This window comes from Panthera leo, chromosome B2, assembly GCF_018350215.1.
Source record: "Panthera leo isolate Ple1 chromosome B2, P.leo_Ple1_pat1.1, whole genome shotgun sequence".
Classification (NCBI taxonomy): Eukaryota; Metazoa; Chordata; class Mammalia; order Carnivora; family Felidae; genus Panthera; species Panthera leo.
Genome location: NC_056683.1, coordinates 26,838,779 through 26,864,337, shown reverse-complemented (window position 1 = coordinate 26,864,337; position 25,559 = coordinate 26,838,779). Strand labels below are relative to the sequence as shown.

Below are 25,559 nucleotides of genomic sequence, written 5' to 3'. Positions count from 1 at the left end.
ATATAGGTAATGTTTTCAATTCTCAATACATGTGCTTTTGGACTCTCGTCTTAAATTAAGAAAAACAATTACCGCTGACCTTATTTAATCTGGGGGAACTACTTGTTCCTTTAGTGGTATTGCACTTTTTCAGCAATAAGGATATTTTTTCTGTAAAATATTATAAGAGAAACTTCTTGCTATTTTAGCTAACAGACAGTACATTTTGAAATTAGCCTTGGACACAAGGCAGGATCTAGTGGTTGGGAATTGGCTAATTTTGAAATTAGCCTCTGTAGAAAGCTCTGGGATAGTAAGTATTTTGTCCTTTATGTAGCAGTGGGTGCATTTATTTTCTTTGCAATTTATACAGTGAGCAAGTAAATGCCAGCATGTTACATGCCACATAAAAACTTGCATTTTGGCATATTGCACGTGTGGTAGGAACGCGTGCTGTTTTCCAGGGTTATGTAGTTAGCAGTCCTTATTTCACCAGACTGCATGCAAACAAGCATGCATTTTACAATTTATCATTCCACACAGTTTGTGTCATTAATAATCGATGTTTGCAGAGGAATAAGGCTCGATTGTGCTGGTGGTCTGTAAGCTCTTGGCTGTTTCCTGCGGGGGTCAGAAACAAGGGTCAGGGAACAAGAGTGCCTTATAGCCCTATCGGGCTCCCCTGAACTTTGATAGGTAAAGAAGAGACATAGGACCTTTCTTTCCCACCCTGTTCCCTAGGGAAGGGGTCTCAGTTTTAAGATGGAGGGCCTTTTCTTCATGGCACAAAATTCCAGAGAGGCCTTGAACCCTCTGGTGGTCCAGGCTGCCTGGCCAGGTTGCCCAGGAAGGACAGGAGGCATCCATACTGCACCCAGGTCCCGGACACCCATACCGGTGTTCTCTACAGCTATTATCGGCACTAGAAACAAGGCTGGTTGGAGTAGCAGTTTCTTTCTACACTCCACATCTTAGAGCTTCTGGAGAGGGGCCCCCTTTGCTTCTGAACCTAGTTCCTACTACTGGACCCTGCCTGCTGTCCCAGGGCCTTCTCTTTAGACTTCTCTTAACTCATTTCAGAGTGGGTTCATGAAGCCATTAGCCCTTCCCATTGGGTCATAAACAAATGTCACGTTAAGGGCAAGATTGATAGTGGCCATGTCATAAAGCTGGCCAGGCAGGTTAGATTCTGTGCGGGCAGTCATTCTTCAGCTAAGCAAGGAACTTTGGAGGGAGGCAGGGAGAAAAGGGACCAAGAGAAACTATGTCATAGTCCTCACCCCCACCAAGTTGTGAGGTATGGCGGGAGCAGAGAGTGAAGCAGCCTTAAACTCAGGAGAGCTCCCAAGCAAGACCTAGGTCATTCAGATAGTAGCCACAATGGCATGAAAAAAAACCAAAAACAAAACAAAACAAAAAAACCTGCTGAGATTTGCTATGGGGCCCTAAATGTCAGCTTCAGAAACCCCACTTTTCTGAAAGCTCCTATTTCATTTTTTAAGGAAGCTAAGAGTTTCCCTGAAAAGAGATTTTGTTAATGGCATTTTCACTTGCACTTAAATAGAAAGTCTTCCTTTACTACTTGGGCTCTACATTCATAGCTGGACCTTTCTGACCAGAAACCTCCTTTACTTTGTCTCTCCCTTTTTGAGTGTGAATCCAACATAACCATTAAGTTCTGTGTGTCTTTGTGTCTCTATCCCTCTGTCCCTTTCTTCCTCACTTTCTTTCTCCCACCCCTCTCCCTCCCAGGCCCTTTTAAAAGGCTCCACAGTTTCTCCCAGATGTCTCCTTTCCAGCTTGAGCCACCTCCCCAGTAACACATATAACCAGGCTCTGAGCCCTGTGGGTGATGGCCACATGGGGTCCTGACCTGGAGCTTGCACTCAGGCCTCAGACAGAGCTGGGGCTATATTCAGGCAGGACTGGCAGGTTCCAGGTCTGAGTCCGGCTGGAAAAGGAACAATACTTAATTAAAAGAATTCCAGCTCCAAAATCCATTCAGGAGAATGAAAGCCACTTCTCCACGACATTCTCAACATGATTAGGAGTGGAAAATTGAGCAAAATGTACCATGTCCACCTTATTGGAAACCAAAATATGGCGCAGAGAGCATAAGGCCTGACTTAAGACCTTTGTTCTGCTCCTTTCCCATCTTACCCTGGCTCCAATGAAACCCTCTGTTTTATATTATTTTTTTTTTTGTTGTTTACTTGATTTTTTCCCTCACTGATTTTAAATTTGCAACATATTGAGCATATTATAGGAGATGCAGTAGGATCTGGAATTTCCTTGCATATAGGCCTGAGCCTGTCTTCAAGACAGGAGAGAGGGGTGGAGCTCCCGTTGCAAGACAGCCTGAGGGGGGAGGCTGGTCTGAGGGGTGCTAGGAAAGGGCCTGACGTTGTTTCCAGCTCAGAGTTCACCCACCTGGAGTATGGAGAAAGCCTCAGGGGCACTTCCACAGGCCTCTTGCTCTTCCAGATGGCACCTCCTTCTGTTCTCCTAAAGAGCATCTTCTTTTTTCACTGGTCTGCCCTTGAGTTCCGTCAAACCCACTGGTCAGCACAGCTGGTCATATGTACTAAACTGCTCATCTTCTTTCCTTAGCTGTCCCTGTTCCCCAGAATGAGACTGGGTGGGCTGTTCATTTGCCCCCTAAGTCAACACAGCTTGGTGCTACTTGGGTGGGCATGGAAGTGCAATTTGTGGGCCCATAGAGTGAGCAGTGGGCTGGCAGCCAGGGCCAGGTGGTGGGGCCTCTCCATTGACCTGGGTGGTGGGACCCCAGGCAGGGCCTAGGGACAAGGAGGAGGCCTCAGTGAAGGGCTTGGAGGGTCTCAGAACTTGAGTTTGGGAATGAAGGGGTCTGAGGGCTTTGAGGCTGATTTAGATTGAAAGATAAGAGAGAGAGACACAGAGAGATGGAGGCAGAGGAGGGGGGGGAGAGAGAGAGAGAGAATAAGAAAGAGAAGACAGGCACCCTCCCTCCCTCATTACCTACCCTAGGGAAAAAGCAGGAAAACCAACACATTTAGCGCCATTAACTCTTAAGGCCTCCTCATTTCCTTCAGTATAAAAGCAGGTCATTGGTCCCGGAGGCTGTACCTGGGTCTTGTTAATGGTGCAGATGTGCAAACAGGACAGGGGTGGGGAGCACGTGTCTAGGTGGCCATAGGATTCTTAAAAATCTGCTACTGGAGGAAAAACGAAAACTCTGTCCTCCCAGCTGAACAAAATCCGAGACCCGGAAGGTGCGCAGAGGTATCCGGTTCTGAAAGCCCCGCGCCCCAGGCCCGCATTGGGGGTTGCCATGGTCCCCCAAGTTGCCGGCTAGTTCCACAGCGCCAGCGCAGTAGCGCTCCAACCTCGGGGTCTTTCTGCAGCCCTGGCACACACAACAGAAGGGCTTCCTTGAGGTTATGAAGAGGATGTCTGCTATCACCCACGGAGGACTCACGCGGACAGTGGACGATGGGCTTCACAGCTGGCCGCTCAGGTCAGGGCGAGAGGAGGAGTGTGGTGGGCCAACTCGGGGAGAAAGGGTGCCGCGGAGCCTCCGCCGGAAGTATGGGGGGGGGAGTCTCGGGAGGGGTATGTGTATGGGTGGAGGCCCTGTCGTTGTTCCCATAGCCAAGGGCTGCCTAGGTCCTAGGAGTTCCCAGAGACAACTCGAGCGGCTGATGTCCTAGGTCACCTGTCCTGGGTCCTTACGGGGGTTTCCTGCGTGCCCACTCCCACTCTGGTTCTATGGAATATCCAGGAGATACAGGGCAGTTGTTTACAGTGCGTTTGCTGACCGAGAAATAATGTATCATTGCTCCGTATTTGCGGGCTGGCTCCCGGGAGGGCCTATCCACCATCTCAGAAGCCAAGACAGGGTCCGTGGAGCCAGGGGCCCCGGGGTGCCGCCGGATCGGGCCTCCCTCCCTCTTGGGCGCTGTGGGGGGCGGGTGTGTGTGGCGGCGGGGGGAAAGTGGCACAACAGGAAAGCCTCGCCAGAAGGCCCTTCCCAGGCGGCTTCCTCGCCATAAAAAGCCAGACTCCAGCCGAGGTCCTGACCCCTTCCAAATATACATTCCCTTGCCCGGGGCCCGCCACTCCAGCCTAGGCCTCGGGCTGGGCGGTTTCCTCACAAGCTGGCCCGTGCCCAGCGCTTCGTCTCAGAGTGGCAGGAGTCTGGGAAGCCCCAATTTCAGTTGTCTCCCCAGTTCACCAATCCGTGTGTTCTAGCGTTTAGGTCTTAGGCTTGTGAGCGCCCGGCTCCGCGTGCGCACTGGCGCCTTAGCTAGGCGAGGGCTGAGGCTTGGAGGGTTTCCTTCTTAAGGACAGTTCTCCATCACCTCCTCAGCCCCCGCTGGTGCTCGATTGTTCGGGAGATTGAGGCTGCACACCCCTCCCCCCGCTCCCGACACGTGCGCGGGGCTAGCCTCCCAGGTGTGGGCGGAGGGAGCGCGGCCGGCGCTTGCGCACGCGCGCGGCGCGGGTCGGTCCCGCGGTCTGCCACACCAACACCCCAGCACACTGTGTCCTGGCGGAAGCTTGGAGGTCCTGAGTTAGAGCCTCGCCCGAACTTGCTGGGCTAGTGAGCGGGGTACGCGGGCCATCCTAGGCCTCAGCACCTGTCGTCGGGCCCTTAGGCACCTTACATGCTGGGTGTGCACAGAGGCGAGCACCTCGGTCCCGAATTTAGAGATCAAAAGGGGCAGCTGAGACGGGGCGTCCGCTGTGTGATCCCTGACCCTGGAGGAAGGGAGGGATCTGGGGAGTAGGCGGCGGGGCCGGGGTCAGGTCGCGGTCGTCGGCCTCCCAGCAGAGAGACACTGGCCGAGGAAATGGGTGAGGGTGGGGTGGGGCCGTGTCGTCGTTCGTAACGGAGGCCTTGGAAACGTCTTTGGGGACATAGCGCACTCGGGGACCGAGCCAGACGGGGGCGAGGGTGAGCCCAAGGAGGCCTGCGGGAAGCATCGCAGCTAGGGCCTAAGGGGAGGCAATGGCGGCCACACGGGCTCGGGAAAGCGAAGTGGCTAGAGCCCCAGTGACGAGTAATAATCCTGATGGCACAGTCCCTGAAAATGTGCTCGACGCTCCCGGGGTGTGCGTGCGACAGGGAATGTGGCTGCGAGGTCGCTGGGAGCCCTGGACTGGGGCCTAGTTGGAGCAAGGCAGCAGCGCCCCCTATGCCTCCCGGAAGAAATCCTATCCAGACCCTGTGAGCTCGAAAAAGACGCCGTGGATGGTGGGAAACCCCCGATTGCGGAGGGTGGACCAGCTCCCAGAGCAGCTTTGTGTCCCAGTTGTCGTTGCCGTTTGTGAAACTTCTCGACACCTCCAGTTATTAAAATCAACGATTTTTAGAGAGGTGTAGGTGGCAATGTTGGGACATGTTGAACTATTTGTAAGATACGTACATAAGCGCGTGCACGATCTTTTTGTAAAACCGGGGTGGGAGCGCTCTCCGCACCCCCTTCCAGCGTACCATACGTAGATCGATCGCGCAAACCTGCAAGCACAGGTTGTGAAAAATAGATGACGTATGGGCTTGGATTTATTGGGATCCAGGTTACAACTGAGAGTTCCCGGTTGAATTTCCAAATACAAACACGGTGTCTGGGATGCTTTGAGGCTTTTTCTTGGGGTTTAGAAAGTCCTTTGTAAACAGTGCGTTTAAGGTTAATTTGAGGTGAAAATTCAAAGAGTTGCTTCCAGCTTCCAGCTTTAAGAACACGGGGAAAGTCTCATGCCAGCAGTCGACCATCCAGCGAGCAGGGGTTCTATGGAATCTTGGTGTTGGTAAGGCGACTAAAGACCAAGAGGAAGCCTGAAGCAGTTTTGCATGGTTTACTGCCGCACAACGGTAGACCTGAAATCGAGTTTCCTGAGGAGTCATCTTGGCGGGGAACTTTATCTCCCCTAGCATTTCAACACTTCCCTGCTCTGCAGGCCTTTATCCCCAAACAGCTGTAGGGGTGTGTCAGTTTTATGCGGAGCCTAGCTCCCTCCTAATTCCTTAAAGACAAAGGGCAGCAGACACCTCCCAAGACAGAGGCAGGCAGGCAGGTCCGGTTGAAAGTGAGGTGCTTGGGTGGCCCAGGTATCTATGCACCTTGGTGTTCATTAGGGGCATAAATGTGGTGTTTGGCGCCTTTGGTGTTGTGTTTGAATATACTGAAAGTTTGACTTTCTTAGATTTTACTTAAAAAAAAAAAAAAGGTGGAAGCTATTTTATCATACTTGAATAGCGAGGGCTGGCTCACCAGGAAAAGGGGAGGTAATTAAGTTCAGTGAAACTGAGTTGAGATTTAAGATGGAAGACACTGTTTAATAAAAAGAACTATCCTGAAGGTATGTCTGAGTGAAATTCACAGCACAGAAAGAACATAAATACCTAAGCAAATATATTCTCTTTTTCACCCTTTTTAAGTTTTTATTTTTTATTTTTTATTTTGAGAGAGAGAGCACACCAGTGAAGGAGGGTCAGAGAGAGAGAGAGAGAGAAGGAGACAGAGAATTCCAAGCAGGCTCTGCACTGCCAACACAGAGCCCAACATGGCACTTGAACCCACACACGGTGAGATCATGACCTGAGCCGAAAAGCCTGACACTTAACCGACTGAGCCACCCAGAAGCCCCTTTTTCACCTTTTAAACAGGAGACCAGGAAGCCAAAGGAGCCAACCCCTTCCCCCCAGTTGAGGGTTCAGAAATAGAAAGAAGGTTGCAACCAAACATACTCTTGTGTCTTTCAAAAACTGATGCTTTGGGTCATCGTGAGAAAAATAATATAACATTATAACTCCACTACAGTTCCATTAAGCCCCTGCCTAGAATCCCTCCTGATCCTTACTAAGGAGCTTATTATGGTTTTGGGCTAACAGCCTCAAAACACTGAATTACATGGGGCCACTGCAAAGCCTGAAGGACCCTTGAATGGCCTCTACGCTTGGGTGTGGGATGAGGTGAAGGTTCATGGGGTCAGAGGAGGAGAGGGGGTGCCTATCCATCAGGGTCAAGGCTAAGGGGAATGTGTGTGTGATTTGTGAGGTTTATGAGACTATGTGTGTGGCCGTGTGTTTGTGATAGCAGGTTTGTGAGTTGTGTTTTCAAGTGTTTGTGAGACTATTGTGTGTCAGTGTGTGAGATGGCAGGTTGTAGGTGTGTATTTGTATTTGTGTTCATGGGAATGTTTGGATGTGTGACAATGTGTGTGACTGTGTATTTGTGTGTATGTGTGCCCACCAGCCATTTCGGTCCTGGAGCCCAGCCTTCCAGGACCATCTGTTTCCCATTAGCAGCATCCCGATTGGGAGAAGGCCTGTCCTGGGGCAGCTTCTGAGAACCGGGTGGGCCAGCTCAAGCTGCCCCAGTTCTGCTCCATCGAAGCCGAGGCTGCCCCTGGCCAGCATGCTCTTGCAGCAACTCAGGCAGCCACACAAAGAGCCCTCTTTCCTGCCGCCAGCCGTTGGAGCCTGGGTCCTCCCCCAGATCATAAACCTGCCGGTGAAGACATTCAGAAATAGTTCACCGGCATTCACACAAGCATGTGCAAAGGCTGGAACTCCATTTGCTGTAAAGTTTTATTTTATTTTCCTTGGAGGGGGAGTGAGGGGGGAAAAGAAGAGTCCTGACCCAGTTTATTCTAGGGCAAAATATTGTATTTCATGCAGAAGTATACACCTGTACACAAATCTTTGCTTGCTGCTTGTGGGTTATATACATTTATGTGTCCACCTGCCTTAACCTGCCTTAATCCACTGTACACAGCTCAGGAGAACATACCTGCGGTGAAAGCCAGGCCACCTAAATGATGCACTCAATAAAAGTGGATCCAGTGATCTGAGGCCCAAGTTAAACCTCTTTATTATAATTTTTAATTAACATTGATGTAGTTCAAGTGCACAATGTCTGGCATATATTAGTTACTTAATATAAATTGGGTGAATGACTACATCAAAATTAGATTTAAAAAGTGATCTGGTACTGAGAAGTGGTTGGAAATAAGTATTGTGTGAAAGATTCTAGACCACAAGGAAAGGCATGGGTTCAGAGACCTCTGGGTAAATCAGGGGCTTTGGCCTGGAATGTTCCAACAATATTTACTTACCTTCACGTTGCTTCTTCTAGCCCCCCTCTATTTCTCAACACTTCTTTTGAGATGGTGGGAGCCCCGTGGGTTCTAATTATAGTCAGCAGAGAGACCTGAGGGGGTGTGAATGCCTCCTTTCTTCAGGAACTGGGTTTCCAGATCGGCTGGATAGAGTGGCTTATTGTCACCAGAAGGAAAGAAATGTCCCAGGCAGAGCCTTAGGAGAACACTCCAGAGAGGCCAGGCTCAGGCCCAGCAGGGGTCTACCTGCAGGGGCTCTCTCCAAAGGGAGGGAGGCTTAAAGGAAGCTATTTCACTCCAAGGCAAGAATTTGGGTGTTTTTGTTTGGGGGTCCTTATAGCCGCTCTTATACTTCAGGAAAAACATTGACGACTCTGTTAATGCTAGTTCATAGAAAGGACATTTTTAATAAAAGAGAAAAACAATTTGAAAGCCCCACAATTTCAGTTGTCTAATGACATAATTTCAAGTATAGTGAACTTGTGATTAAAACATCTTGTTGATTTCACAAAACCCTTCAGAAGAGGCCTCGACAAATGGAAATTGGGCCGAACCCCGGAGTGGCACGTCCCGGCTGCTACAAACCTCAGCCGTCCCACATCCTAACGGCAGGAATAAGGCGCAGTGGCAAGGAGGGTCGCACGGAACGGGCCGGATTCTCCCGCCCCTCCCAGGATCACACCTGCGGCCCCGCACCCGCCGATTCCAAGCAGGGACCGTAGGCCGGCAGGGGCGGCTCGGGGCTCCGCGGTCGCGCTCACGCGTTGGGGTTGTTTCTCATGAGCTCCACGTCGGCGTCCACCATCTCCCTCACCAGCTCCTGGGACCCGAGACACAGGGGGTGGGCGGTGAAGGAGAAGTTTCTGCCACACTCTCCCGGTGACACCTCCACCCCCTGTGGAGCGCGCGGAGCGGCCTCGGCAACCCTCCCTCCACCCTACCCGCCTCCACCCTGCCCCCTCCTCTCCTTCCAAGCCTGGGACACCTCGGGCGCCCGGCGGGGCCCGAACGCTGCTGCTCCGGACACCTCGCTGCTTCGCCGGGCCGGCCACCCCTCCCGCCGGGCCCGAACCAGCCCAGCCCCGCAGCGAGCGGGCCAGCGGATTCTGCCGTAAAAAAAGGCACTTACATCAAAAGCGACCCGGGGTTTCCAGCTCAGCTTCTGTTTCGCTTTGGTGCAATCTCCTTGCAGAAAGTCCTGCGGGGGGAGGGAAAGATAAAGCAGACGTGGGTCGGGGGCGGCGGCGGCAGCGTCCTTCCCGCTGCTGTCGGCGGGCAGCTCAGGATGCACACGGCTTCCCGCTTCCCTCCTTTTGGTCCCCGTCAGGCACGCTCAGTCGCGGTTCCCGGAGCCGTAAATCTTGGGAAGGTCGCGTTTAAGAATGCGCTGCACAGATCAGTGCGGACCGTGACAGCGGTTCCGTCCCCAGCTCACGCAGCCACCTCCTCCTGTCCACCCCTCCCCTCCGCGGCGTCCCATTGACGCTAAATGACTTAAAACACACACACACACACACACACACACACACACACACACACACACCCCAACATGAAGTTGTCAGGGACGCTACTGTGAGAACTGTTTCGAATTACCGCACTTCTCAGGCAAGTAGAGGAGTAAATGAGCAGACGCCTCCTCCCCGCCCCCGCGCTCCGCGGCAGCTTTCCTCTCCGCTGCAGGGCGGACGGCCGTGAGCCCTCCGCGGGCGCGCTCCGACTCTCCCCGGAGTCTCCGGGGCTCCGGGGCGCCGGGTCCGCAGCGTGCTGGCGCGCGGCGCTGGGGGACCCGGGACTCCGCGGCGGGGGGCTGGGTAATCCCCGGTCCGCAGAGCTGTTCTTTCCGGGCGGTGGCCTCGAGCTTTCCTGACCCACGGTAAAGACGGGCGGCTCACTGCCCTCCAGCACACCCGCGTGCACATAAAACGAAACTGAAGTTTCACGAAGCAATCCTCGCCCTCACTGTCCGGGGGCACGACATACCGTATTTTCTCTTCTGTTCTGTTCTGTCCCATTCCTTAGAAAATAATGATCTCAAGCCACTTCACCTCACGACCCACTAATACGTTGCAACCAGCTGTCTGAAAATACAGCTCCGAAGAGCCAGCACCCTGCAGCTTCTTCAGCTCCACCGCACTCCTTCCCTAACTGCTCTGATGGAAGATCAAGTTGATTTTGAAACGACCCTCCAGCTCCTGTACACGAAGCTGACATCTACTTGATCCTTGCGTTTCTCATCCCATCTGACAGGGCCTTATCAAAATATCTATCTATCTATCATCTATCTACAACGCCAAAGACTCAGATTGGGTCGGCCCTGCTCAGCTTTACCAGTTCAGACATGGAACTGCTTTAGGAGAGTTTCCATCCACTTAAGAGACTTCCTTAGAAGGAAACTGTCTAATAGAAAACTATAGGGAGATGTATAAATCCTGTACCTCAGCCCTCACTCACCCATTTCTTATTATAGATTTCTGAAGACTGATTCGGAAGAACATTGAGATGAGAATTTCAAGAGGATTTGAAAAAAAAAAGGGAGGGAGGGAGGGAGGGAGAGGGAGGAAAGAAAGAAAGAAAGAAAGAAAGAAAGAAAGAAAGAAAGAAAGAAAGAAAGAAAGAAAGAAAGAGGAAAGAGACGTACTTTGAAACAGACCATTTTGGGGGGGTGAAATAAACATTTAGCTTTGCCTAAATACATGTACAAATGAATTCATCAAACAGTACACAAGATGAGTCCTTAAGACAAAAGAATGTGAAGGTGGTATGACAAAGAGCTGTACTTTAAACAGGATACATACCCCATTGAGAAACTATTTTAGTTACACACAATATTAAAGAACAACCTAAAACCAGTTACATCAGGTGAAAGTAACCGACAATGAAGCGGCAGCTTGAAAGCCTGCCCCACTGATTTTCTTCAGATTCCCTGAAAGGTAGCACGTGTGGGGAGTTTGTTAGAGATTCATGATCAGAAAGGCCACAAAGGGCTGGGCAGAATTGGTGCCCACCTTCACTGAGACTTCCATACTGAAGGGTGTCTGGATGCTACTTCTGAATGAGCGTGCAATAGTCCTGCCTTATCCTCAGTGTCACTTTCCATGGCTTCAGTTACCTGCCTTCAACTGAGTCTGGAGCAGGCAAACAGAAGGTCAGCAGTAGCCTACCCCTATGCCTACGTCATGCACCTCACTGCCTCTCATCACTAGGTATGTTATCATCTCACATCATCACAAGTAGAAGGGTAAGTACAGTACAGTAGGGTATTTCGAGAGAGTGATACCACATTCACATAACTTTTATTACAGGATATTGTTATAATTGTTCTGTTTTCTTATTAGTTATCATTGTTTATCCCTTAGTGTGCCCAATTTATAAATTAAACTTTATGATAGGTGTGTATGTGTAGGAAGAAACATAGTATACATAGAGTTCAGTACTATTGACAGTTCTAAGCATCACTGGAGGTGGGGCTTGGAATGGACCCACCTTGAATAAGGGCGGCAGCGCCCTGTACTGTATGCTTGAAATGGTTCTCTAACAGAGTACATTCAACAACGCTCATTCTCCATCATCCATCATTACTTTTTAGGCTTGAATAAATCAAACTCCCAAAGGCGTTTGCATTTCACAATACAGTGAAGTACTGATTTCCTCTCCAGAGTGTTAAATAATAATAAAACAAGTTATTTCTGCTGGCCCTAACAGTCCACATACAGATTCTTCAGGAAAAGTAGGATACAAAAATTAATAACTGGCAATTTAACACTGCATGGAGTGCTGGAAATATAAATGGAAAAACAAATTAATTTATTTCTCTTTCCTTTCCCTAAATAAACTTGTATATATTTCCACAATACTTCTCTATTTTACTATAAAAGTCACACAAAGATATTCATTCTTTTTCCCTAGAGAGCTGTGAAATGTGGCGTCATGAAGCAACACAGCCTCCCTCAATTCTATAGCAGTTACATAGCTTGAAGAAACATGGTTATTGTTTAATCACATAACACTTGCTGTAAATCAACCAGCATTGCATAGGATGCAATTCATGGCTCTGAACTTATAGTTAGCAAAACCCTAAAACCCATTTTGGCTTCAAATGATCTCAGTAGGCTTGGGAAAGGGAGCTTTGTATTGTAATTATGTTTCCTGTATTTTTCTACAAGTAGCTCATAATATAAAAACAACTAGGGAACTACAATTAAGGAAAAAGAAAAATGGTTTTCAAAAGCTCAGCAACAGACATTGCTACCATACACTGTAAAAGTATTTCATTGAAACCAGAGACGCACCCAGTTAAACTTCCCAATTTAGTTTTGAGCCCAGCTCCTACATTCCAGTCTAGCAGCTTACTTTAACCTTCTGCCAAGGCTCTGTCTCCCTGAAATTTAATTAGACCAAGAGACCTAGTGAAGGAAGAGGATGAGGTTCCATCAAAACAAAGCAGCGGCTCTCTATGCCAGCTGCTACTGAGCTAACATCTAGACTAGTCCTTGTGCTTTTGCCCCTGTCAACTTTTAGGGAAAGATTAGGGACATCCTAGCTTGTTCACTTCTCTTGAAGGATTTTCTTACTTCTTTCTATTGTGTCCCTTTAGGGAAAATATATAGTAAATGGTTTAGGCTGCAGGGTTTGGGGCATAAGGTGGACTTAAAGGGTGGGGTGGGGAAGTGTGGCCCAGGAGTATAGGTGGCTCTGGAATGACAGCAAGGACACAAAAATGCTTCTTTAAATAAGGCTTCTGCCACCGTGAAAAGAAATGGGATTGGGGAAGCTGGATTCTTACAAGAACATCAGGAACTAACCGCTCTTCTCACAGGACTACAGGGGCAATGCTGGGGTGGGGTGGAGAGGGGAAGGGGAGGGGAGGGAGAGGGAGGCAGATAAGGTCACACTACAGTTTCCCTTTACATTTGACAAATCCTCTCCTCTAGGGCGTGATCAACTCCTAAGGAGGAGAGAGAAGAATGATTCATCTGTTTTGTCCTTTTCTTCTTTTTTGACAGTTCAGTTCCTTCTTTATTTATAGGCTTAAAGTCATAGTATGACAACAGGGGCAAGAGCTGATTAAGGAGATTTTATGTACACTTTCCAAAATGGACTTTCTGCACTGGGTGGTCTGGAGCTTTTCTGAGAGAGAGAGAGAGAGAGAGAGAGAGAGAGAGAGAGAGAATAAAGCTCTGGGAAAAATTTAAAGCATTTCTATGTGAATATGACATTTCCTGAACTCTGGCTTCTGGTGTCTTCACTGTTTCCACTGCTATTCCTTAGGTGAGCTATACAGTTTCAACATGTGATTTATTATTGTCAAATTCAATTAGGTTTAGCTGAGCATTTTACAGCAGCAAAACAGCATGAGCAAAGAGAAAACGTGCATGTCCAGATGCCCAGAGCCCCCTTAATTTTTCTCGGACTCCCTGCCTACCGTTGACTGGTCAGACCTTTAGGAGCTGTCCTCTGATGGCTCTGTCTAGGCATAAACCCTACAGGCCCAATGCCAATGGCCAGAGTTGGAAACAGCAGCCCAGTAGGAGGGCATGTTTTGCTGCAGCAATTTTTCAGGCTTTCCTGGCTTATGTTCTTGTTATAGTGAACTGATAAAGGGCCAGACCAAATCCTGGAAAAGTCATTAAGCCAGTTCCTGAGCCCACAGTAGTTAACATAAAATCCAGAAAAGGAGAGACCATGCTGTGCCATTATCTTCTACTCTAACTATAGTTCCCTTTCCTCAAATCTCCTGGGTGCCTTTTTATCTCAATCAAGATAACAACGCATCTTTAAATCACACGGGTTAGTCTTCTTTCCTCCCTGCCCCCAATCTTTTTAAAAATTTGATCATCATTTAACACATTAAATGCCTTTGATACCCACCCTTCTCTCCTGAAAATCACTGTGGGGAATGCTATTAAATAGATTGACAACATAGGATAACTTCTCAAAATTCATAGTGTAATTTTCTTTGTCTCCCTTTTTCTCTGTGGTTGTGTTGGGGAAATTTAAATATTTATTTCAAATCATGTGTTGGATACCATGTTTCCTCAACAGGTCTGCCTGTGAGGTTTGCAAAGGACAGCTGTTTAGGTGGAGAACCATTTTAAGAGTGTGAGCACTTTTGGCAGGATGTTGTTAAATTTCTAATGTGCATATTGAAAGAAATTGACTCTTGAGTGCTACAAATAAGGAGAAGATATATAGACAGGGGATGTTAATAAAGAAAACTAAGACTGGTGAAAGCCCTGGTTATATCTTCAAGAATTTAAAATACAGAGCTGTGAGTAACACTGGATATTCATTTCTTCTGTTTTTTTTTTTTTTTAAAGGCAAAATTGAGGAATAGCTTAGGTTCCAAGGGAATAAAAGAATGAAGCAAATTTGGTTCTTGATCTAACTTTATGCTAATGTGGAGTGAGCAGGAAAAGATTACTCTTGGGGAAATGCTTCTTTTTAGAGAAAAAGAAATGCTAAAACAAAACAAAATACCAAAAACCAAAACAACAACAAACTTCAGTAAAATGGAAAAAGCTTTAAAGTTGCCTAGAATATCCCAGTCAAGATTCAAGATGTGCAGCTGGGAGTCAGCAAGAATGGGGTGGGGGAATGAAGACTGAGATTTCCCCCAGAAAGTTTGCAATATAGTATGTCTCTTATTGGGCAATTTAAACTCTTCCATGCTCACAACTACATCATTTGACTGAAACCTTCCCAGAGACGGAGTGAATCTCAGAGCAGTAAGAAAGGCAGTGGCCTTAATAACGGAACGAACATTTCCCCCTCTCTTCCCTTTTACTGCCATATATCAGCACAAATTGAAGTTGAAGCAAGGCCTCTCCTTTAATGACAAGAGGTGATAAGAGACAAGAAGAAAACAGCAGGCCGTCTCGTCTGCTCAGGAAGCTGGACTCGGTGGGACTGTCCATCAGCAGGAGCTGACAGAATGCCGTCAGACCCCAAACAATGCTTGGGCTCAACCTCAGGGAAATTGAGTCAGTCAGCACCGGCTCTGATGAGCGAAGAACGTACTGACAGTGGAGATAAAGTGGCAAAGGGAGCAAAACTGAGTGAGCAGACCCTGCATTGTGTCCCTGTCCTCAGTTACCCGGATGGAGGCTGCTGGGAGGCACTCGGCACAGGGTAACACATATATACCCCACACTGAATGCCCTGCAGAGCCCTCACATCATCACCACTGTCACCTCCACTGGTGGCCTTGCATGTGAGCCTGGTTAGTTATGATCCAGGATGTGCTGTACTGACCCCTTGGATGGTGCCTGAGGGGGTCTCCAGGATCCTGTGACCCCTCAGTGATCCCATTAGCCTAGGTTGGGGACCACTTATTTTCAATTGGTAGCATTTATCATTTGGAACCAGGAGCTATTAAGAGCTACTAAACAAAGGGAAGGAAATACCTCTGTGTGTGTATGGCTTAGACACTACTGAAAAATCTATTTAGCATGGTAGAGCTTTCATGGACAGTGAATGAGAACACTGTATTCCTTATGCTCCCACTTGTAAATAAAGCCTAAGGTGGTAAAAGAAAGTATTCACTTTATTAAGGGAGAACCCAATTAATGGCACTTATAGTGCAGCCTACATATAGATGCATCTTTTTAAAAAAATTTTTTTTAATGTTTATTTATTTTTGAGACAGAGAGAGACAGAGCATGAATGGGGGAGGGTCAGAGAGAGAGGGAGACACAGAATCTGAAACAGGCTCCAGGCTCTGAGCTGTCAAGCACAGAGCCTGATGCGGGGCTCGAACTCATGGACCGCGAGATCATGACGTGAGCTGAAGTCGAACGCTTAACCAACTGAGCCACCCAGGCTCCCCTAGATGCTTCTTTTTAACATGTGTTCTAAAAACATGGTTAGCACAGAAAGAGAAATGTAGTGGGGCACCTAGGTGGCTCAGTCGGTTGAATGTCCGACTTTGGCTCAGGTCATGATCTTGCGGTTGGTGAGTTCGAGCCCTGAATCGGGCTCTGTGCTGACAGCTTGGAGCCTGGAGCCTGCTTCGGATTCTGTCTCCCTCTCTTTCTGCTCCTCCCCTGCTCACACTCTGTCTCTGTCTCTCAAAAATAAATAAACAAAAAAATTTAAAAGAAAAGAAAGAAATGTAGTTAGACAAAAAGCACTCTATAAGACACACTGACAACACAATCATGCAGGAGACATACAGGACTTAACCACACTAATTTTCTTTTAAATAGGTTTTTAAAAATATTGTGGAGAAAGCCCCTTCAGGCAGACATACTTGAAACGTGTAGAGACGAGGGCAGTGGTCCATTATCCTGCATGGAAGGGACATACAGAGCCATACAACGCATGCTATGCTAAGGCCCAGCTTCTCCCCTCATTTGAAGGGGCAGAGGAGCAGGGTGCCCTTACAGCAGGGTCCCAAGAGCTGTCCAGCCATCTGCAGCATCCAGCCCTGAGGGCCTTCAGGGCCTGTCCTGTTCAGACAGGCTGTGAGTGAGCTAGCTGAGCAAAGGAAAACATCTTTCAGAAGCTGTGCTTTGTAGCTTTGGGGGAACTGTCTGTTCATAGGTTGGTGTTAATAGGTTGCTTTAAATAAAATAAGCAATAGGATTTGGGGAATAGGATGTAGGCTTGCATCATACACATTTATGAGGTACTAATGTCTTTCTGTACCTATTCTACATCTACATTGTAATCATAGAGTTAATTTTTGTTGTTGTTTTTAGCTTTATTTCTTGATCCCTGGTGCTTACAGGAGTATCAAGCTAGGGAAAGCTAGATTAAGTACTGTAACTGGAGCCCTCTTGGTTCTGATTTCTTCACTGATCTTCACTCCAAACAGTTGATATGGGGGGCTGACTCACAGTTGTGATGCAGAGCCAGTTAATGAAAGGGAGATAAGATTGTTAGTGACCTCAGCATTCCAGGCTTCAAAGCCAGCACCATCTTCGATGGAAATTACTGGTTACTGTTAATAACTGGATCTAGGGTGTAAAGATTTACCCATGCTGGTAGGAGGTGACACAAACCCTGAGGAAAGGAGATAAAGCACCTTTAAGTGGACCGATTAAAGATTGTTGTGACCTAATTGGCAAGTGGCACTCTGGAGCACAAGAAGCAGGCTGCCTTTCTTTTGCCACTTAGTACTTTTCAACCTCAAAGTACTTTACATACATCGGCTAATTAAATCTCCAGGCAATCACATTCAAAATGCAACTCAAGAGATTGTGTATCTGTTTCAGGTGCCCATTTCCTAGGGATGAAAGCACTGTACAAAGTATCCATGAGAGTTAAAGCCCAACTCTGTTGTGCAGCTTATCTTCAGCATGCATGCGGTGGGGAGCCACTTTGTCACCAGGGAAGGTACCTTCTCACTTGGGGGAGGCTGACTTGGGTCACAGGAGACCCCTAATAGCAACAGGCGAAGGTGATTTTCCTTAAGCTTGTCCTTTGCAGTTTGTTAGGAAATACACACCACCCCTTAGAAAAGGTTCTGCCCTCCTTTTGAATATTAGTACTAAAAAATATTGTAAGTGATATGAATGCCTCCATAATATAGATGGGATATTTTTTTCCTTTGGGATTTTTCTCATTTTATATAGTACCATAGGTCACTCAAATTCAAGAAACTCACTTCAGTAGTCCTTCTTTCCTTCCCTCCTTTCAGTCCATCCATCCGTCTGTCTGTCCATCCATTCATCCATCCATCCGACCATCCATCCTCCTCCCAACCAAAATAAAAATTATATGACAGGGTCATTCAAATGTATACCCCCACATTCCTTCAATCATTCATGCCCTCAGTAACTTAAGAAACTCTAGGATTAACCAGGCAGCTGACTAAGTCCAAATTCTTGTTTTACGGTTGTTTCTCTAGGGACTTTTATATTTGAGGAAAAATTAAGACAAGTATGATGGCATTTGTTAGTAAGGTTTTTGAGAGGTATGGAGAAAAGAGCATTAAGACAAATATTTAGGTTTTTTATGATTTTATCTATCCATTATTTGGTTTCCTATTACCATGGTTAATAGAGAGTTTACCTGGCTTCTGAGTATCTATATCACATGTTACCTGGCATTCTTTCTTTTATATTTTTATAAGAGGAATAGAATCCTATACCTCTACGTATCTATAGAGATATTTAAACAAATAACTTGATTAATGTCACAAAGCCATCTAGTAGTAGGGTTTTGGACTAGAAGTCAGGATTTCTGATACTTAGTCCAGCACTCACAATGCTCAGTGGTACAAACCCTCCCTAAAAAGTACTATAAGCAATATACTTTATGCTGCACTAATTTGAGTGGCACAAAGGTCTCTAAATAATAAAGACTGTAACAACAGATAGAAATATGGAACATACTCCAGTGATGAATGAAAGAAATGGACAGAGAAGAGTAGATACAGTATGATTCAATGTGTATGAAGTTCTAGTACTGGCAATCTAATTGATGGTGATAGAAATTAGATCGGTGGTTACAGGGGAAAAAGATCAACAGGGAAGGTGCACGAAGAAACTTTTGGGTGATGTTCTTTACATTGATAGGAGTGTAGCATACATGAGTGTATGCATTTGTCAAAGTGGACCCAAATATATAGTTAAGATCTGTGCCTTTCATTGTGTATAACTTCGATCTCAATAACAAAAGATTCTTAGACACCACCACCAATACAGAGACATCACTGGAGAGACTTGGCTTTGTATCATGGCTCAACCACTTAGCTGTGTGGGGGGCAAGTTTCTCAGTATTTCTAAGCCTCAGGTTTTAAATCTGTAAAATGGGGAAAACATCACCTATCTTGCAGGGCTGCTGTGAGAATTCAAGATTACACATAGAAAGTAGCTAGCACTATTTCCAATTCATTTTACACTGTTAAGGCTAGCTGGTGTTGCTCTTATCACTGAAGTATAGGGAAAGCTATCCTGTTAATTTCTTATAGTTAATATCACAGATGAAAATGTAATCTTTTAACTGGATTGTATTATAGTTTTTCTTTCATGCTTGTATGTTACTTTAACCTTGCACTTAACCTTTACTACTATTTTTAAATCGTCATTTTGTTTGAATCACTGTAACCAGAGTACACAGGATTTTGTATTCTACTTTCCCCCAATTATTGTAAACATTTCATAATGCTCTTGATCCTTTGCTGCCAAATGTTTATAGTTTTAGATGCTGGAGAAGTAGCCGTGGACAAGACAAGGCCATGTTCATGAGCTTATGTTCCAGCTGGGAGAGACAGTCAAGAGGACAGGAGATGTGAATAAGACCATGTCAACTACTGAGAGGGTTTGGCAAAGACAGAAGAGGGAGCAAGCTTGATAAAGAGTGGGAAGGCTGGGTGGGGAAGGCCTTCCTAAAGAAGTGACATATGATCCCAGATTTGAATCACAACAAAAAGCTAGTCACACGAAGTCCTGGGGTAGGAGGGTCTTTCAGGGACACCACAGGTATAAGGACCTTAGGGAGCAACACCGCTGGTCTGAGATGCAGAGAGAAGGCCACTGTGTCTGGGCAAAATGAACGAGGGTGATCAGAGCCCAAGACAAAGTTGGAGAAGTAAAAAAAGGTCAGATCAGGCCTGGCCTGCTGGGTAATCCCTATCACGGGGCCCAGGTCTCTCCCAGCAAAGCCGTGTCTTCACAAGACTTTACTCTCTAGTCACAGATTGTGTCGTAGACTATTTGCAGCTGGCCGGCCACAGTCATACAGCTGGTTAACTCAACTCGATATAGCTCACAAGTCTGATTTTCAGATGTCAATGCAATCTTTCAAAGTATGAATGGGACTGACTTTTAGCTAAATGTTTAAAAGGGTGGATGACATATTTTTGCCTGGCATGCTTCAGCCCCTTTGCCTCCTAAAAAAGCTGCCACGCTTTGATTTGTTTGTGCCACCCAACCTAGAACCATCTGGCCACTCTTGAAGGGATTCTGTCCGAGCTATTGCAGTTAAGTCAGGATTATACTCAGCTGGCCCTGTGGGACATAGGGCCCAAGAAATGTCATGGGGCCAGCAGGCAGGAACCTGGCCTATGAGCTGGCACCTGCTGGGGTATGTGGTAGAAGGGCCACACCTCTTCTGGCCAAACAAGGACACACTCAACCTCCAGAGGGCTGCAGAGATGGCGCCCCACCCTTCACTTCCTCCTGTGTGAGCAGAATTCTGGCCGGAGTGAAACTCTAACTACAAATACTCCTTGTTGAGAGCTGCCTTCTTTTTCTCCACTAGTTTTTTTTTTTTTTTAATTTTTAAATGTATTTATTTGTTTTTGAGAGAGAGAGAGACAGACTGTGAGAAGGGGAGGGGCAGAGAGAGAGAGAGAGAGGGAAACAGAATCCTAAGCAGGCTTCAGGCTCCAAGCTGTCAGTGCAGAGCCTGATGGGGGACTCGAACTCATGAACCGTGAGATCATGACCTGAGCCGAAGTCGAACACTTAACCGACTGAACCACCCAGGCACCCTTCCACTAGTTCTCAAGACAATGGGACACAGCACTGAAAGTTGCTTGAGTTAATTTTTTTTTTTTTTTACCAAATTCTATGTCTGTAAAGGTTCACTCATCTACAGAGAAAGAACCTAGCTTTGCTTTAAAACGTATAGTCCTTCATCAGCCTACTACCCAAAACACGGAGTTTGGCTTGTGTTCTGAGCCCCTGGAGGCTTCCGGCACTGGGGGCACATGCTCCGTGGGATGTTTTCAGGCATCAGTGTGGGTGCTGTGCTGGACGGGAGCCTGGATCGGGGCTGTGGCAGGAAAGGAGAGCAGCCCAGATGCGGGGAGAGATAGTGAGAGTGAGAAGACTTGCTGAAGGACTGGATTTGGAGGAAAGAGGATTCACAGAGAACTCCTAGGATTTGGGCTTGAATGAGAACCTTTTCATTGCTTTCAAAGACACTGTATGAATTTACAAACACTACCAGCAAAGTATGAGTGTAACTTTTTATCACAACCTCATCGGCATTAGATTTTATCTCCTTTTCAAGGAAATCTCTCATTTTCATGATTATGAAACAGAGGCTCTTTGAAAAGATTACTTTTGTGAAATTACCTATGTTCTCTTATATCATTCCATGGAACATACTGTCTTATTTTGGATCTTGATTTGTTGCCAAAGCCTCTTAGCTGAGGAAGTCTGGTTAACTCAGAGAAAGGAGCTCAGTTTCCACAGGCCCCAGCTGTGTTCGTGTGAAAGGAAGGAGAGGGGAAGGCAGCTCACCTTCTTCTATGACCCTAGCTAATGGACAGCTTCAGCTGTGCCTTAGGACAAGCAAGGAAAGGGTTAAGCCAAACTGTGTACACTATGCCCTACCAACCCATCCCGCTTTTAATCTATGGCTTGTGGCAGGAGGAAGTCCGAGAGGTGGCCTTTCACATGACATCATAAAAGCCTGATTTATCGCCAGCCACCAAACATCTAGAAAATCATAACATCCTTTCAGGAAAATGCAGTGGAAAATAATCAGGTTGACTTTGATGAAAGCTTTGGTGGGGACTCCAAGTGTGACATTCTGCACAGTAACCCTTGGCAGGTGCTCTGTTTGTGCTTGGAGCGGCCTTCACCGACAAAGCCTGGAGTCCGAGTTGCTGGCTGCCCACAGCGGAGCATGGCTTTAATGTCCACAGATAAAACAAGAGTTTGGTTCACACTCTGCTAGCTTGCCTAAGATAACACTTGAGTGTACGTGAAAATGCTTTGGAAATAATAGCTCTATCTGGATGTGGGGAATTATTGATTATAGAAATATAAAGATCATACTCTTTTACATAATCCACCCCTACAGCAGCAATGCCCAACAGTAATAACTTCCTATACTGCTTCTGTTGATTTTCTCTTCTGTGCTTTCCTAGGACTATCTTTAGGACATGACTCTGCAGTTAGAACTTTTTCCTATGTAGTAGTTCCAAAGTAGTGCCCACTGTGGTATCGTTCTTAATAATTAAGGGGGATAAGACATGACAGAGAAGACACACTCAAAAATGTCAGAGGAAATCAAGAGGTGAATTCCTCATGCCACAAGGAATCAGTCCCAGGATTATTTGCATCACTATGTTGTTTCTCTTGATCAGTAAGTTGATAAAACCACCAAACAGGAGCCTCAGTTTCTTTGCTATGCATGATGTACTCTGCAAATAAACACAGGAAAGAGGGACAAAAAAGACTAGAGTATTGGATGGTTCTAGAATTCTGGCCACATCAAGTCCACAAAAGCTCATTGGCATAGAAAGTAGGCCTATCTTTGCAGATTGACACCAACTCTGAAGGTCCTGGCATTCATGAGTTGGGGGGAGAGGAGAGAGGTGTTCCAAAGATTGGGCCAGGACTGACAAAGGGCTAGTCAGGGTTGGAAGGCTGGCAAAATGAAGACTGGGATTCAGTTCTAAGTTATGTTCACTTTGTTTTACTGCTACACCTCAATTGTGTAGGGCAGACTTCACAGAATCAAAGGCTCAGGTAAGTAGACACAGCCCTGTGAAGGTTCCTAGAAGGTTGATGCTCAGTGGAGGGAAGAGCCCCCAGTTTGGAGGAGCTCAGGGTCTGGGTCCGAACACCATCAACCTCAGAATGGGTCTCCTACTGCCACATAAGGCAGCCCTAATCATTTCACTGTCAATTCCTTCTGAGTTTGATTTCTGAACTGGGAAAGCCTGCCCAAACCTGACCTTCCTGGGATTCTGTATGGGGAACTGGAATGATGGGGAGGGAGCAGAGCAGAGAGGTGAGGCCCAGCTCTGGCCCTCCACATGAGTTCCATAATAACTCAAGCTTTCCTCATCTGTAAATGGGCTGGAAGAATTTTAAGGTCCCTTCTCTAAGCTACTGCTTGCCACTCTGCTAGGATTGTTGGTACCTGCACAAGCACTACGTGCCTTGCATCAGTGCCATATGGATCATGTATTGCATCTTCTTGCCTAATGACTGCTCATCATTTCATAGTGGCTGTGGCGCAGGAGCAATGGCTCTCAAGTTCTGCTCCAGCTAGGCCCTGGTTTGGCTTAGCCTCAGCACTGCCCTGTGACTTTTGCTCCTGGTAAGCTGAGCAGTGGGGGGAGCTGGTGACTTAGCACACAATCAGATGGCCGAGGCCTATGCTGGCCCTGGTCACCTCTGCCCACAGAGGCTGGGCCCACACTTCCTGGGTGGGTCAGCCCATACTTCCTGGATGGCTCCATGTAGAGAGCACTAGTCAGGAGGCAGGTGACCTGAGGGTACAGGTGTGGTTTTGGTAGTGATGTGTTGCACGGGGCTCAGAGGGAACTATGGCTTCAAACATTCCCCATGAAAACATCCCTGAACATTTGGGGAGCTTTTCAAATAACCAGCCAGACTGAGTGCTTCAGCTGTCTTGTGGCTGTAAAGTGAATACTTGCAGTATCTTATTGCCCAGGGCTATGCATGTCACTGAGACACTTGCCTGATAAATAGTGGTGAAAGTGGGGGAACAAATCTACCACTGATGCAAATCCTAATCAAATGGCTTGGCCTACTGGAGACTGTTACTGGGTTAGGAAGCTTTTACTCAGGGGCCTTTTAAGAGAGGTTCCCTCTTCAGTGGGCTAATGAGCCACCCCCACGCCCCAGCTCTGACCATTCAGGACTTGGACATGAAGTACTTCTGGCTGTCATTCACTCCAGAAGTCCATAGAGGCTCTGAGACCTATTACTAGTTTAGGGGTGGGGAAATTGGGAAATGCTTTGAGCTGGCAATAACAACACCTATTAAATGGGCCCCTTGCTTGAGCCATGTGCTAAGCACTTTACATACCTCCTACTGTTAAACTTTCTAACAGTCCTGTGTGCTCCATGAGGAAAGTGAGGCTCCGGTAAATGCCCACTGTCAGTTTGTGGTAGAGCCTGGATTCAAAACCAGGTTTCTGTGACCCCAGACCAGGTAATTATCCCATTTATCTACACTCCCTTCCTTCTCCTTCTCTGTTAAGTATGTGGGCTGACAGTTGAGGTGTACAATACACCAAGTCACACATTCCCATCAAGCAGCTCTTCTTAATGAGGATGAAGTGCCACCCTGGAGAACTTGTTGAAGACATAATAGAAGGGGAATATACTTTCACTTCACTAGAGGTCCAGAAACACTAAAACTGTTGGTTGGACTGCCTGCGTGGGTTGTACACTACAGCAGATTTAGGAGTGGAAACCTGAGTCAGAAAAAAAGGAAGCATTATCAGGAGACACCACACTGAAATAAGCACATGGCTCTTGATGTCAAAACAGCACCTTCTGAAAAACTTTGACACAGCCATGGATTGTAGAGCAAAAGCAAATTCATTGTTTTCCCTCAGCTGGAGGTGAAACGTTTTATAGGGGGAACCTCAGATGAAGAAGTATTTTGTTTTGGTTCATATGATTAATGCATTTTCTAAGAAAAAACATCCATCGGCTCCTCAAGCTCCATCAGGAATGGTCATGATAATGGACTTTGCAGGTAGCTAAAACATAGACCAGTGGGCAACTGCCTGTGGAAGGATTCTTCCTCATCTGTACCCCGCTGACACTACCAGGCCATGAGACTCCCAGTGGACTTCCTCTGGCAGAACCAGGCTCTGGGGCGGAATCTTCTAGGAACTGTTGGCTTTCTAGGACCACAAGGAATACTAAGAGATGCCTGACATGGGAACTCTGTGAGTTTGGGAAAGTTCCAAATGGCCTTTCCTCAGTATCTGACCTCCGCGGAATACCCTTTTCTATGAAAAGACTTCAACTCACAGATTTCAAAAGAGTTGTCCAGTCTTATTTACGCCACTGCCATGACCATAACTAACAGAAATGCAACTCTTCCTCAGGGTGTATATCTTTTCAGGTTCAGGGTCTGGATAGTAAAGGAGATTACTGCTGGAACGAGTCTGGAGAACACATGGTATCTAAAGACTTTATCCAAAGTGACTTAGTTCTGGAGTTTGGACAGTGAGAGTTCAGAAAGAAAGGGATGTCTCTATTTATCACCGTCATGGTGATAGTAGTGACAATGGTAATATTTATCACATAACAACAGCTGTGTCGTGCTTTACTATTAGGACCTCTTGACCTATTTTCTGTAAATGTAATGTAATGTAATCTTGGCAACATTCAGGCATTCTTGTGCTCAGTAGCCATAATTGCTGGTCTTTGAGATGATCGAGGTCCAGTGATGAAGACTAGTGAGCTCATGGCATTATCATATGACGCGTGCCACAGCAAAGAGTGAGCGACACAGCAGATGGGCAGAGAGGGAGGCCATGTGAGTGTAGGGAGTAGAGAGAGAGTTGAGACCTGAAGAGCAACAAGAAAGGGGAGGAGAATGAGCATTAATGGTGAGCCTGAAAAGTACCCTGTGTAAGTATGTCACCATGGCACCTGCACAAGTAAATGGGAGGACTCTCTCAACATTTTCCCTCTAGAAAAGGTGCTAGGGTGAGCTATTCTCACAGTGGGCCAGAGGAGGGGACTGCAGCCCATCGGGGACCGAGGCCTTCAGAAACATTTTCAGAGCAAATGCTC

At 46.9% G+C, this 25,559-nt stretch overlaps 1 protein-coding gene across 3 annotated transcripts in view; it reads right to left on the bottom strand.

Moving 5' to 3' along the window:
- Positions 1–8,587: 8,587 nt before the first annotated feature.
- The window catches only part of GMDS (GDP-mannose 4,6-dehydratase), a 623,719-nt gene continuing 606,747 nt past the window's right edge, over positions 8,588–25,559 (bottom strand). For all 3 annotated transcript variants that reach the window (XM_042938088.1, XM_042938090.1, XM_042938089.1), the window contains 2 exons: positions 9,215–9,283; positions 8,588–8,905 (listed from right to left, as the gene is read on the bottom strand). In XM_042938088.1, the coding sequence (XP_042794022.1) occupies positions 8,843–8,905; positions 9,215–9,283 (132 nt within the window). In that variant the 3' untranslated portion in view covers positions 8,588–8,842. The remainder of the gene's footprint in view (positions 8,906–9,214; positions 9,284–25,559) is intronic.